This window comes from Siniperca chuatsi, linkage group LG6, assembly GCF_020085105.1.
Source record: "Siniperca chuatsi isolate FFG_IHB_CAS linkage group LG6, ASM2008510v1, whole genome shotgun sequence".
Classification (NCBI taxonomy): Eukaryota; Metazoa; Chordata; class Actinopteri; order Centrarchiformes; family Sinipercidae; genus Siniperca; species Siniperca chuatsi.
Window position 1 is genome coordinate 20,934,500 of NC_058047.1, and position 15,383 is coordinate 20,949,882.

At 40.3% G+C, this 15,383-nt stretch overlaps 2 protein-coding genes across 2 annotated transcripts in view; one reads left to right on the forward strand and one right to left on the reverse strand.

The window, feature by feature from the left end:
* The window catches only part of polrmt (polymerase (RNA) mitochondrial (DNA directed)), a 53,029-nt gene extending 39,816 nt beyond the window's left edge, over nucleotides 1–13,213 (forward strand). Inside the window, exons 17-21 of the mRNA XM_044200638.1 lie at nucleotides 1,576–1,674; nucleotides 3,755–3,827; nucleotides 5,798–5,889; nucleotides 7,796–7,869; nucleotides 12,264–13,213. Of these exons, the coding sequence (XP_044056573.1) occupies nucleotides 1,576–1,674; nucleotides 3,755–3,827; nucleotides 5,798–5,889; nucleotides 7,796–7,869; nucleotides 12,264–12,313 (388 nt within the window). The 3' untranslated portion in view covers nucleotides 12,314–13,213. The remainder of the gene's footprint in view (nucleotides 1–1,575; nucleotides 1,675–3,754; nucleotides 3,828–5,797; nucleotides 5,890–7,795; nucleotides 7,870–12,263) is intronic.
* hcn2b (hyperpolarization activated cyclic nucleotide-gated potassium channel 2b) overlaps nucleotides 1–15,383 on the reverse strand; it is a 68,177-nt gene that overhangs the window by 1,287 nt on the left and 51,507 nt on the right. The window lies entirely within an intron of this gene.

The window sequence follows — 15,383 nt, forward strand, 5'->3', positions numbered from 1 at the left end:
GTGGCCATATGCGGCCCAGACCACCTGGTCCAAGCGATCGGATATCAGTGCATCCTCAATGCGTCTTGGGTGCATTCACCCCTGTTCTTAGAGCTGTCCACTTGTGATCGGATCACCCAAGATGCATGTTGATGCCAGGTGTAAACAGGGCCTAAGTGTAGGTAGCCGAGTGTGCTTGCAAATACATTTCCAGGAATCTTGTTTTTGTTCAGCTCAAGCCCAAAACAGCAGAACTTTTCTCTAAGCCAAAAATTAAACGGACAGAAGGAAAACAAGACTGACAGACAGGTCTCGTGTGTGTGTGTGTGTGTGTGTGTGTGTAGCGTTGGGTTTGGCCCAAGCTCTCTCCGCTCTGTCTCCATTCCCATTAGAGTGTTCTGGTCTGTAGCAGCCCAGAGGATTTTTGAATGGCACAGGCTCAGGGTAATGGGGACATGGGGATACAGATTGGCAGGATGGACTGCCAGTTCCATCATCAGTAGCAGCGGCACTGCATTTATATTACCTTGTACTATTTCTTTTATATCACTTCTATATTTGTATGCTCTCATATTCACTATTGTTTAGAAAGTACAGAACCACAGAGTCCCCCAGGGGACACATAGCAGAAAATAAATATTGATGTTGAAATCCATGCACACACATAGACCTTTTCACAGCAGACATTTTGACTTGTCATAGCAGGGAAAGCACAGGTGTGCCTAGTAATAGTGATGCAGCCACTAATAGTGTTATTAATTACACCTGTGCTTTTCCACAAATGTCCACATAAAAAAACTAAGTCTATTAGTAAGACTAAGCATTTGAGATTGAAAACAAAAAACAAAAAAAGTAAAAAAGAAAAAAGTGAAACAAAAAAAGACACTTTCCATGTTCTAATCCTATGTCCATGTGTTAAAGGAATAATACAACATTTGCTTAAATTTATTCCCATTCTGGCGGCAATTTAGATGAGAACATTGATACCACTCTCACATCTGTACGGTAAATATATGGCTACAGCCAACAGAAATTTAGCTTAGCTTAGTACAAAGACTGTTCAAATCAGATTTTACTCATTTCTCCCTCGTACTTCATCTCCTGATCTAACAATGCAGGTCAGAATAATAATTCTGGTGTCAGAATAATAATTTTAATACAGTATGTGTAGATACAGCACATAATGGACTGCTTTAAACAGTGCTCAGTAAAACAGTGTTTAAAATGCAGAATATTGTACTATTTGTACAATTCCTTTGTGATTGTTAATGTCCAAATACTCCTCCTGGTCTTTACTTTATCTGCAAATTTTACTGTAACGTCCTCAAGGGTACAGTGTTTTTTATGCAGTGGTTACTAACACATGCTGTCTTCAAAGTAGTGCACAAACTTAAAAAGAGAATCAAAATATATGATTTCTAACTGTATCCCCTGGGAATTATCAACACGGTTCATAATGAGGCCACTTCAGACTTGAGAGATAACTTTTCTGAAACATCCCATTTTATATTGGAAAGCATTAAAGTACAGGTACCATTACAGAAAGTTTCTAAGTGTTTTTTATATGTCTATGCTGGGTTTTATGTCCTTTCTCAGGAGGCCAGACACAGTTAAACAGAAGAATGCCTTCCCGCCAAACTTCATCCACTCTCTGGACTCCACACACATGATGCTGACTGCTCTCCACTGCTATAGGTATCACTTAACATACTGTAATTAGAGCATGAATATCTTGAACACCTCAAATAATACTGAGATACATTCCTCATATTTCCTGTTGCCTATGCAGTGTCACTTTTCTAAAGGCAGCCCATAATACGCTTCTGACATTGACTCTTCATACAGTGGTGTGAAAAAGTGTTTGCCCCCTTCCTGATTTCTTATTTTTTTGCATATTTGTCACATTTAAATCTTTCAGATCATCAAACAAATTTAAATATTAGTCAAAGATAACACAAGTAAACACATAATGCAGTTTTTAAATGTAGGTTGTTATTATTAAGGTAAAACAAAATCCAAACCTACATGGCCCTGTGTGAAATAGTGATTGCCGCCTAAACCTAATAACTGGTTGGGCCACCCTTAGCAGCAATAACTGCAATTAAGCGTTTGCAATAACTTGCAATGAGTCTTTTACAGCGCTGCGGAGGAATTTTGGCCCACTCATCTTTGCAGAATTGTTGTAATTCAGCCACATTGGAGGGTTTTCGAGCATGAACTGCCTTTTTAAGGTCATGCCACAGCATCTCAATAGGATTCAGGTCAGGACTTTGACTTAGCCAGTCCAAAGTCTTCATTTTGTTCTTCTTCAGCCATTCAGAGGTGGACTTGCTGGTGTGTTTTGGATCATTGTCCTGCTGCAGAACCCAAGTTCGCTTCGGCTTGAGGTCACGAACAGATGGCCGGACATTCTCCTTTAGGAGTTTTTGGTAGACACCAGATTTCATGGTTCCATTTATCACAGCAAGTCTTCCAGGTCCTGAAGCAGCAAAACAGCCCCAGACCATCACACTACCACCACCATATTTTACTGTTGGTATGATGTTCTTTTTCTGAAATGTGGTGTTACTTTTACACCAGATTTAATGGGACACACACTTTCCAAAAAGTTCAACTTTTGTCTCTTCAGTCCACAGAGTCTTTTCATCATCATGTTTTCTGGCAAAGATGAGACGAGCCTTAATGTTCTTTTTGCTCAGCAGTGGTTTTCGTCTTGGAACTCTGCCATGCAGGCCATTTTTGCTCAGTCTCTTTCTTATGGTGGAGTCATGAACACTGACCTTAACTGAGGCAAGTGAGGCCTGCAGTTCTTTGGATGTTGTTGTGGGGTCTTTTGTGACCTCTTGGATGAGTCCTCACTGCGCTCTCTGGGTAATTTTGGTCATCCGGCCACTCCTGGGAAGGTTCACCACTGTTCCATGTTTTCGCCATTTGTGGATAATGGCTCTCACTGTGGTTCGCTGGAGTCCCAAAGCTTTGGAAATGGCTTTATAACCTTTTCCAGACTGATAGATCTCAATTACTTTATTTCTCTTTTGTTCCTGAATTTCTTTGGACCTCGGCATGATATCTAGCGTTTGAAGATCTTTTGGTCTACTTCACTTTGTCAGGCAGGTCCTATTTAAGTGATTTCTTGATTGAGAACAGGTGTGGCAGTAATCCGGCCTGGGTGTGGCTAGAGAAATTGAACTCAGGTGTGATAAACCACAGTTAAGTTATGTTTTAACAGGTGGGGCAATCACTATTTCACAAAGGGCCATGTTGGTTTGGATTTTGTTTTCCCTTAATAATAACAACCTTCATTTCAAAACTGCATTTTGTGTTTACTTAATGATCTGAAGCATTTAAGTGTGACAAACATGCAAAAAAAATAAGAAATCAGGAAGGGGGCAAACATTTCTTCTCACCACTGTATATGCGTAACTTCTATTGGCTTTGAGAATGTACCCTCTTCTTTTGCATGCAATTACCACCTCAGATAAGCATTGTAGGATATGCCTTGTACAATAAACTCATTTCACAGAATTGTCCTGTTGACAGGTGTGATAATTCATGATGGAACTCACAACAGGCTTTGGTTTTAGCAATCATTGTTGCTATAATACACCTTTTGTCAAAGTCTACCTATTTATAATGACGTTGCAGTAATACACCTTTTGTCAAAGTCTACCTATTTTTAATGACTTTACTGTTTCTTATTTTCTTCCTCTGATTTCTATCCCTGCACGTGGACTCTCTTCACCCCTTTGTTCCCTCTCCTTTCCTCTCCTCTCAGTGCTGGCCTGACATTCGTCTCAGTTCACGACTGTTTCTGGACCCACGCCCTCACTGTGGACACCATGAACAAGGTATCAAATCACAGAGCAACCTTTTTTTACTCCCACCTGTCCAGATTCTTTTACCATTCCTCGTCCTCATCATCCTTTCAGAGCTGTTTTCATCCTGTCTGATCATGTATCATCAGGGTTTAGAATTCTCAATTTTTTGCTGATTAATTGAAACTTAAGGCAGCACGTGTGATTTAATTCTTCTGGCTCTCTCTTGCCTTTATATCTAGGCTTCTTTTTAGTGTTTTTGTTTTTTGAAAAATAGAACAGAAGAATTATTCTGTGAAAGCACTGAGAACTGAGCTTGTTTTAATTTTTTTTTCAGTGAATGCTGGTGATAAAAATTGTATTGTAACGTCAGCAGTGCTACTGTTAAGGTAGAAGCATTGGCTTTGTGAAGCCACTAAGACAAACTAAATATTTTCACTGGTTCATACATTTACAGGCAGCTGGCTGCAGGTAGCACTGTCAGACAGAGCCTGTTGTGCTGAATAAATGACTGCCCCTGCCTGCTGAAACTAGCTTGTCAACAGGCCCAGACTAAGACACAGCGTAGAATAAAATGCATCAAATTACCATAAAGTCCCAATTTTCTGTAACTTCAGAGCACAGTCACAATTTTATGTCTTCACCAATCTCAGATGAGTTACAACCAATGAAGCAGTTCCCTCTCAGTACATTTACTCTCTCTCATATGCCTTCCTCATTACACAGGTAATTGAACACAGCGGCAGAGGAGGGTATTGAATATCTTAGGCAACACCTAAGCACATGAAGAAGGTCCTTATTTTAATGGTAACTGATCCTTCATCCATCCATTTTCTGAACTGCCTATCCTGTTAAAAGTTACAGGGGGCTGGAGCTTATCCCAGCACGCATTGGGTGAGAAGCAGGGTACACCTCTGCGTGGAGCGGTGAGGAGACTGTATCATTCCTCCAATTAATACATGAAACAAACATAAAAGCAAATTTCTGTCACGTTTTCCACATCATTTTGTTAGTTTGAGGTTTGGCTGGCACTCTTTTAATTACATAATCTCATGACGCCCTCATCTGCAAAGATTTAGTGGCACCCGACAGGAGAATTGGCGCCACCAACTGTTTATCCTGATGTACCCGACTTGTATTATTTTCATAACTGTAGTTGATGGAAACGTGCATTGATTCACATTTTCTTTTGCCGATTTTCTAGAAAGTTGGTTAAAATGTGCACTAACTTTGGATGTAAACTTGGCTATAGTTTAGTCAAGCTAGAGTGAAGCTTTAAGCGTCTGGTATATATTTAATTGTAAACAGCAGGAAGTTAATACATGCTAACATTAAATTTTTTATGCTAACATTACTTGTGTGAGGGGGGCTTCTGTGCTCTGAACCCCTGCTGCCCAGTGATAGTCTGAAACCCACGTTTAATTTTGTACTACCTGTAGAGCTAACGTTGTGTAGTCTGTGTTAGTGTTATCACTGCTACTAGCTGCTGTTTCTTACTGGAGTTCCATGTGTCATGTCAGCTAGCCAGAGCTGCCAGATGTGCCGCATACAAATCTACCCTGCTGAGTGTGCCTCCTGGGAAACACATCTATACCATAGGGATGATTCTGATAACCAGCAACTAGCACAGAAATTAATAGCACTTCTTTTCCCCAGGTGATACTGTCGTGTGTCAACAGTGATGTCTCTCAAACCCACACTATACCCTCCATTTTATATTTTACCTTTTTGTCTTTGCAGCACACAGTTCTCTCCTTTTACATTTGACAAAAAATTGTTAATAGTATAATTCAAGCTGAGATGGAGAGGACAGACAGCCAGGGAGATGATCCACTAGCCTGATTTGGTGATAGACTGATGCTTGTGCTCTCTCTTCCTTTGCTGTTATCTTTCCATCTTTTAAGTGGTCAACAGGCAGGAAAGTCTGGGGAGGTTGTCGGTCAAGTGTTTGGACCAGAGTAACTCAAAGTACACTTCTCTCTGCCTCTTCCTCCTCCTGTCAGGTCTGTCGGGAACAGTTTGTCGCCCTGCACAGCCAGCCAATCCTTCAAGAGCTGTCCAACTTCCTGCTACAGAAATACTGCGCCGGGCTCCCGTGAGTTTACACATTTGATTGTGTACACTAGAGCAACACTTTGGTCAGTTATTAGTTTTATGATGATAAAAATTGGTATACCTATCTTTTTTCATAGCATCTCCTATTCATGTACAAATATTTTTGTCATACATTTTAGCCAAATATTATGGCCATATATACAAGGTCATATTTTCACACTTAGTTACCCCTGTCTGCAAACTGCCTCTTTTTCTGTTTGAATTGTTCTTACACAACAACCATCACTGCCATCAATCTCTGTCTCTCTGTCTGTGTTTATGGACTTTTATGGTATAGACAAAAGCCATCATACACCGAACATGTAACTCCCACATGCACATACATTATAAAACAGTCCAAACAGAAGGTACACACACATAAGAAGTTATAAGATTGTAAAAGCTATATTAGCGTGCGTGAGTTTTCCTTCACTTGTCTGTGACATTAGATACAAAATGATTTTCTCTCTCTCGCTCTCTCTCTCTGTGCATCTGTCTTACTGGCCTTAGGCTGGGTTATGCTCATCATCTGACTGTGTTTTTCTCTCTTTCGGATAATTGGACACCTTCTCTACAGCCTTTACTCCTTTACTCCACGGCAGCCCTCGTCCTCTTTGTCTTTCTCCCTCCCTCTCACACAGACACATTACTGTTCCCTAAGCCTTGCAAACACATTATTCATTCTTGTAGGCACCCCAGAGAAAGACGTGTGGGAATAGAAAGACATTTTGGATTCCTTCACTTGTCGAAATGTGTAACTGAATAGATTTTTTTAACCATCCCTACAGCTGAGGCCAGAATTTGTAAAAATAATAATGATAACTTAACCCCCTGCCTAAATTGAAACAAATGGAATATTTTTGATAATTAGACCCTTGTATTTAGTTTTTTTTAAAATTTGAAGCATTTATTTCATTGTTACAGCCAGACTGCTTTTTTTTAAGCCATGCTAGCGACATGGTTTCAGGGATGGCAATGTCAGTTGTCGGTCAGTCCACCACTTTATTAGATGGACTGCCATTAAATGTTGTACAGACATTCATAGTCCCCAGAGGATGAATTTGACTTTGATTCTTTGAACTTTTCTCTAGCGCCACCATGAGGTTCACATTTGTACTTTAGGGTGTAACGTCTCTACAACTATTTAATAGATTGCTGTAAAATTTGGTTCCCTTTAGGATGAATTGTAATTTTCGTGATCCCTTAACTTTTTATCTAGCGCCATCATCAGGTCAAAAATGTAATTTACAATGTAAGATACTTTAGTTTATGAGCAAATACCTGCAAAACTAATGTCATTCAGCCTCAGCTGTACTTCAGCTTTGTTTTCTTTTTTATCACAGGGCATTCTTTTTGAAAAAGACAGAAAACATGAGTCTATCTATACATAAATACTGTATATTACATGTTCTTTTTTTTTTTTGCGCTTTTCAACTTTTTACAGTACTAGCAGTCTGTCAAAGTTCTACATAGTGCTATTGTCCCGCAGGCAGAACAGTGGTCGTTAAAGATTAAAATGGTCTTTTTTGAGTGTACCAGTCACTGTCAAAGTGTCTACTCACTTTAACTGGTCTGTTGTTCCACCTCTATCATCATATTAGAAGTACTAATTATGTGCTAATTCAAAGACAGTGACTCACTGGACTGGGTGTTTGGTCTGAAAAACAACTCACATGTAACCTGAACAACTCAAATGTGACATTCAGTTGTGAACAACCTGCAGAGGTTTAAATATGTACGTTTAAATACCAGTCAGCAGAACCGATGAAGACACTTAAATGAGGGCTGAAACTTCCCAGAGACAATTAAGAAAGTCTAGTTGCCTTTGATGTAGTACTTGTAGTAAACATGTTCTTCTCAGAGTTACTAAAGTCTTAACTTTTTTTTATTCTCCTCCTTTGTGGCAGGACTGAGGCCAAGAACAAGAAGTACCAGGAGTACAGGAGGCTGCTGCTGCTGCTGGCCAAAGTGCCCCAGACAGGTCAGTTTGTATGCAGCTGTCTGGCTCCAAAAACACCTGTCCTCGGCAAGGCTCAGGTATTGTTTGAGGGAGCCAACATACAGGGAGCTATTTTTTTACTAATTGGAGTGAAGAGGAGTTGTATGTCCTGAAGCTCTGTTTGAAGTTAGCAAGAATGATAGGAATGTTATTAAATTGGGTTGTTGCACAATCCTGTATTTTCTATCCTGTTTTTATAATTGCTAATTGTTGTTGCCTATTGTTTGCATAGTTATCCCGTTGTCTGTAGTCGGTTGTCCAGCTGTCTATGTTGCCCAGACATGGTATTCTGCCTGCTGATTCAAATAGGAAAAGCCACTGAGTTTGGCTAAAATTCAATTTTCAGCTTATGTCATGAGTGATGTATTCATGTCTGCCTGCGTGGCCACTAGCAGGTCCAGATTCCTCTGTTTTCCTTTGATGCCACTGCGAGCGTCGTTCTATTGTTGAGTGGAGCTACAGAGGCAGCGTCACGCTGTCAGTCAGGTGGATGGAGGCTTTGCTGTTATGTAACCCCTCGCTCCATCTCCATCTGTACACTTACTGTCTGCTTGGCACGGACAGCTGGGTTGTATAAATTGATTACTGTTAATTGTGTCCCTCCTCTGCATAATCAGCTTATGTGGCTGAGACCAGTCAGGTGTGCTCCTGAGTGGTGTGTGTTTATGTGTGTGTGTGTGTGTGTGTGTGTGTGTGTGTGTGTGTGTGTGTGTGTGTGTGTGTCCCTGAATGCCCACTGTGTTCAATGTTCAATATAAGACTTGATGGATCTGGACTAAAATCCATTATAATCTTCACTATGAAGGATCCTGAACTTATTATTAAGGTGAACCGGTATTCGCTGTGTGTAATCCAGCAGGAGATCAGGTGATGCATCTATGACTACAGAGTTGAGGGGGGAAAAGGCTGGAGAGCACACTGAATAACTTAGAGCCATTACTGTGCAAAGTACACTAATGCTTCAACAGTCTGACTTTGATGACGATACAGTATCTGTCTGTTAGGATAGGAAATGCTTTAAGTTATTCAGAGTGCCTATGTTGTTTCTCTTTTAAACACTGACATGCTTTGGTATAATTTGATACCACTAAGGCTGTAAGTTTGTAAGACCCAAGGTAAGTGGTTGTCAGGAAACATGTCTTTTCAGTTTTTTGTACCTTCACTTTGGTGCACAATGCTGTACATTATGTCGTCATAGTCATAGAGTGTGACCATGATTACATAATATTCTTACACAATACACAGTAACAAAAGAAAAATACAAGATAGAAAGTAAACTGCAAAAATATATATGTATGGAGTAGATTGAAGCTTGGAGCTCCTTTCTGCAAGGATTAGCATGTTAATGAGCAGAAACTGTTTTAAGACGGAGTTTATATCAATACCACCTACGTGTTAATGTTTTGACAGTTACATAAACATGTATGTATTGGCTAGTAAGTATATTAGCTTAAGCATTCATGTGATTTTCTATCTACAGTGAGTTTTTGCATTCATAAACTTTTTATGGCCTTTCCTCAATAATTCAGCCACAGCTCCTGCTGGTGTACGCAGCTGTCAGAGAGGCAAAGAGCACACAAGGCAAAGCACAGAGTGCAGGACAGGGCCTCATCCAGAGCTAAAATTAGTCTTCACGTGGTGTATTAAAGTTCATTGAAAATTTACTGATGCCCAGAAAAACTAAGAAGTTGTATCTAATTTAAAAGTTTAAGTTCCTAAAAGTTTGACCCACTTAAAAAAAACTACTTCTCCTCTTCTACCTCTCATGAAGACTGTAACTCTGTCCTTTCACTAGACTCAGGATACCTTAGAACAAACTACTTCCTGCCTACATCCTAAAATTATTAGCAGTGTCCTTAATTGATGACTAACTGCATTAAGGATACGATTAATCACAAATGCAAATTGTGAAAATGTATTATCTATCAGGATAAATAAAAATCTAGAGATGTACCATCTCATTTTCAAGGGCTCCCATAAATTAAAAGCTTTCAAAATACAAAGTATATATTCTTTGTCAGTGACAGCCATTTTTAGATCATTATAATCAGGATTTGTATGTCAGCAGTGTGGCTCTATGGATGGCTATGCCAGACATTCATGGTGCCCAGAGGATGAATCCTACTGACTTTGTTGATCCCTTAACTTTTCATCTTGCGCCATCATCAGGTCAAAATTTTTATTTGTCCAAACATTTGGTTTATGACCAAATAATTCAATTCAATTTATAAATGCAAATTCGATCTAGAATTTTAAAATAATATTAATGTAATGGTAGTGGTAATATTAATAAAGTAATAATAATAGGAATGATAATGATAGAAATAATAATTATAATAATAGAAATAAGACTAATAATAACAATTGTAGTAGCAGTTGTCGAGCAGGAACACGAGGGCAGCAGGTGGCCCACAATCACAGGTCCAGACTCTGCAGCTCTGGAGACAGAAATACCTGCTAAAAGCGACAGAAGAAGAGAGGAGAGAGCTGAGAATGCACAAAACTATGGGAGAGAGAAGATGTTGAATTAGTAACATGCAGTAATGGGATAAAAATGCATACAGATGGAGAGGGAGAGGAGGAGAGAGGAGCTCAGTGCATCATAGGAAGTCTCTCGGCAGTCTAGGCCTATAGCAGCATAACTAAGGGATGGTTCAGGACTCATCCAAGCCAACCCTAACTATGAGCTTTATCAAAGAGGAAAGTCTTAATCCTACTCTTAAATGTGGAGATGGGGTCTGCCTCCCGAACCTAAACTGGGACCTGATTCCATAGGAGAGGAGCTTGGTAGCTTGAACCCTACATTCTGGGAGCACAGTGTTTTAGTCGGGTAATAAGGTATTATGAGCTCTTTAAGATACAATGGAGCCTGACCATTAAGACCTTTGTAGGTGAGGAGAAGGATTTTAAATTCTATTCTGTATTTTACAGGGAGCCAGTGCAGAGAAGCTAATATTGGAGAAATATTATCTATTTTCCCTGTTCTTGTCAGTACACGCGCTGCAGCATTCTGGATCAACTGGAGAGTCTTGAGGGACTTATTCAGGCAGCCTTATAATAAGGAATTACAATAATTCAGCCTAGAAGTAACAAATGCATGGACTAGTTTTTCTGCATCATTTTGAGACGGATGTGCCTGATTTTTGCAATGTTACGTAGGTGAAAGAAGGCAGTCCTTGAAGTTTGTTTCATGTGGGAGCTAAAGGATAAATCCTGATCAAAGATAACTCTGAGGTTCCTTACGGTGGTGCTGGAGGCCAGGGCAATGCCATCTAGAGTAACTATATCTTTAGATAATGTGTCTTGGAGGTGTTTGGGGCCAAGTACAATAACTTCAGTTTTGCCAGAGTTTAACATCAGAAAATTGCAGGTCATCCATTTATGTCCTTAAGGCATGCTTGAAGTTTAGCTAACTGATTAGTTTCATCTGGCTTGATCGATAGATATAATTGGGTATCATCCACATAACAATAAAAGTTTATGGAGTGTTTCCTAATAAAATTGCCTAAAGGAAGCATATATCAGGTGAATAGAATCGGTCCAAGCACAGAACCGTGCGGAACTCCGTGACTCAACGATAACATGTACAAACTGAGATCGATGTGATAGATAGGATTTAAACCAGCTTAATGCAGTTCCTTTAATGCCAATTTAATGTTCCAGTCGCTGTAATAGGATGTGATGGTCAATGGTGTCAATTGCAGCACTAAGATCTAACAAGACAAGTACAGAGACAAATCCATCGTCCAATGCAATTAAAAGTAATTTGTAATTTTCACCAGTGCTGTCTCTCTGCTATGATGTACTCTAAATCCTAATTGAAAATACCTGCAAAACTAATGACATTCCCATCAGCCTCAGCTGTACCTTGTGTTTTGTGCAAATTTTAGCATGCTAACAAGCTAAACTAAGATGGTGAACATGGTAAACGTTATACATGCTAAACATCAGCATCGTTAGCATTGTCATTCTGAGCGTGTTGGCATGCTGGCGTTGGCATTTAGTTTTAATCACCGCTGTTCCTAAGTACCACCTCACAGAGCCGCTAGCATAATTTATACTTGATCAACCAAATTTTAACAGTACTACCATTGAATTATTCCATTGATTAAGGATTAGGCTAAGCAGGGAAACAGAGAAGTGGAAGGAAGTTAGTTCCACAGAATTATTTTTCCATGAGTCCCAATCACTTGTGTTTTTTTACAGTGGTTTTTATTAATGTTATGGTGGGTGGCAAATTCATATCTGTGTTACCACACCCATCTTGTAATAGTATTTGGTAATTTTAAGTTTTGTTTATAATTAAAGCTGCAGTACATGTAATGTACTTTCTGTAGCTACTGTCCCTCTTGACACTTTGCCTCTTGCCTCTCTAGGTGATTTTGATCTCCAGCGGGTGAAAGAATCCACTTATTTCTTCAGCTGAGAGGCTCTTGAGGGCGAGCCAGCGGAGGGAGATGAGTGGAATTGACAGAGTGCAGCAGGGAGGCTGCAGGCCCTGGGGTCTCGACTGGCTTTGTCTCCCTCAGATGTCAGGACATTGATCCAGCCGCGCCCTGCCTGCCTCCCGATCTACAGGCTGGCTGGAGCTGCTGGAGCTACTGGAGGCGTTCACACACAGTGAAGCCGCCTGATTAACTGACTAGTGGGCTGATGGAAGGGAGGGTGGGATACTCATTCATGCGAAAGATGAGGGAATCAGCACCGGATGGGAATGTTAAGACTTCAATCAGTGAAAAGTACCTCTTATAATGGATGCGTTAGACCCTATTCAGGTATATATGTGTGTGAGAGTGTGTGTGTGCATGAGCCATGCTGACTAATCAAATGTGAACTGTGTCTATTCATCACTCAGCAACACTTCTGCTACTCACTAAAACTGAGCAAAAACTTTTCACCTACAAACTGTAGGTAACTGGTGGTGTGTGTGTGTGTGTGTGTGTGTGTGTGTGTGTGTGTGTGTGTGTGTGTGTTGTGTGTGAGCATTTTCATGCTGTGAAGACCTCCACAGAGTGCTGACCTGCCTCTACGACTATCCCACCTAATCATCAACCCCATCATTTACTGGATGGCAGGATGCTCTACGACACAATGATCAAACATTTAAACATTTTCTGAAGTTTGTAGAAGAGACATTTGAGAGGAAATGAAAGCAATACTTTACCGAAATGAGGGATACAGGACTCTCAGAGAAACAGAAATGTGGAGGGATGAGCCAAGGGGCTCTTAGATGGTATTGTGTGCCAGTGTACTCTTGATTCTTACCGTCTTGGAGTGACTAAGCACTTGACAATTGCCCTAAAATAAATGTGTTTCTTAAAATGTCTCCTTATTCATTCAATGGATCAAAGAAATAGCTGGTATTCTTAGTGTGCTTAAATAGGATGAATAAGACCACCAGTTATTTAGTTATATCTGCATATTTCAATGCTATTGTGTATCATTAGATGAAGGCCTCCTTTTAGATGCACCACAAAAGGTTTGCAGGCTTCACTAAACAACTCAGATCTTATTTTTCTGGGCCAGTGCCACATCTAGAAGTAAAAATAGCAGAAGTGCTATCTGATCATTGCTGGAAACATTACAGCAGTTTCAGACAAAAGGTGCCGTTGATGTTCAAAGGCAAATGTAGACTCAGCCAAACAAAGCTGGCTGAGTGACAATGTAATGAAATGAAAATAATCTTGAGGGAGGGGGTATAAATAGTGTGCTGATTAGGCTGTAGATTTTCAGATGATTTGCATGGCAACATGCACATGGAGATGCTCTTCATATTTTCTGATGTGCATTAGAAGTGACCTGCAACTTGGGAAATACAGTTTTAATTTCTTTCTGAGCGTTAGATGAGAAGTTAACACTCTCATATACTGTATGTACACTAAATATTAAGCTAGGCTAGTAGCCACTTAGCTTAGCATAAACACACGCAGAGGGAAACAGCTAGCTTGGCTTTGTCCAAAGGTAACAACATCCGACTATCAGCACCTCTAAAGCTCACTAATTAGCATGTTATATTTCGTTTGTATAATCTGTACTAAAACTGAAGTGTAAAAACAACACGTTATGGTTTTATGGGCAGATATGTGTGGAACTATTTCTTGGCTGGGCACTGTAACTTCCTGGAATCTCTGCTGGTTGCCTGGCAAGTGACAACAGGTGGTAGGCATATTTTGTTACCTTAAACAGACCCAAACTCGCTGTTTCCCTGTTTTCAGTCTTTGAGAAGTCACACCACAAAGTGACATTTGCTTGTCCATGCAAATTAGGTGGGGCCAGAAGCTTGGTGATGTAGTGACTATTTGCAGGACTAGTTGGTGAACTGCTGTTGCTGGCTAGTGCTAGTCAGTCACAATAGCTCCCGGAGCTTCTCTCCATTTTCTCTCTACTGTTCCTTCCAACTCGCATTTTGTTCAATAATAAAATAATAAAAAGTTATTGAAGAGGGTAAATAAAACTGTCAGAGCTAACGAGCTTGCTAATGGCCTCTTAGCAAGCTTGTTAGCTTAGCTCAGTCGCTGACAAGACAGAAGTTCACACAGTTTATCCAAAAGATGTAACATCTGTTTGTATCATCAACTCCTGTCTCCTAACTGTTTGAAGACCATTGCTCTTTTGTGGAACCGTTTTTACTCCAACAGAGGAGGTAAATAAAAGTGAATTGCGCAACACAAATACGATAGCTTCCACTATTTTAAACTCCCCGGCTCCTCAAAGGTCAGCACTGTCAAGATGGCTTGCTATGGGTTAATGGAGCAAATTGATGTGTTAGAGTTCACCAAAGTTGAACTTAAGGGCATGGTCACACATACTCGAAATTAACATTAGTGAATTATTCACCTCCCGTTCACTTCCATTCTATGGGAGTGAAGGGGCGAATAAAACATTAATTTCCGGTGGCAAAGCAAATTCGCTTCGCATGGAGTTCAACTTTGGTGAACTTTGACCGCCGAAGTCGCAGCCTCAACCAATAGCAAATAAGTGTGTGTGGTTGATCCCACTTGACTGAATTTCACCTTGGTAGGCGATGGTCACTCGCCTTTGTTTGCATTTACATCACAGATTGTGTGTTGAGCTAATATTTATCATATTCTGCGCAGCTCCACAAGAAGTATACATCACACCTACAAACAGTAAATTTCAATTCTTATTTAACCTGCCTTTTCTCAACTCAGCTAAGAAGCCAAGTGTCCTTTACTCAGAGTGTCCATTACACTGAACCTGCCACCATCTAAATGTGAAAGCAAACAAAGCCGAGGTCTCCTTTCAGCAGGTATCAGCCCAGCACGTCTCTCCTCTCCCCTCTCCCCTCTCTGAGGCCAGCTGTCAAGGACAGAGCCCTCTCCTGTAGTGTAAGTGTTCTCAGGATCTTACATACTTAACTCACCAAGGAGTGGTCATGGGGGGATGGATGGATGGGTTGGTGGATGCTGAGGGTATAAGTGGCTCAATCAATAGCTGTGACCCATGCCAGAGGGACGGTAGGACGGCTATGAATT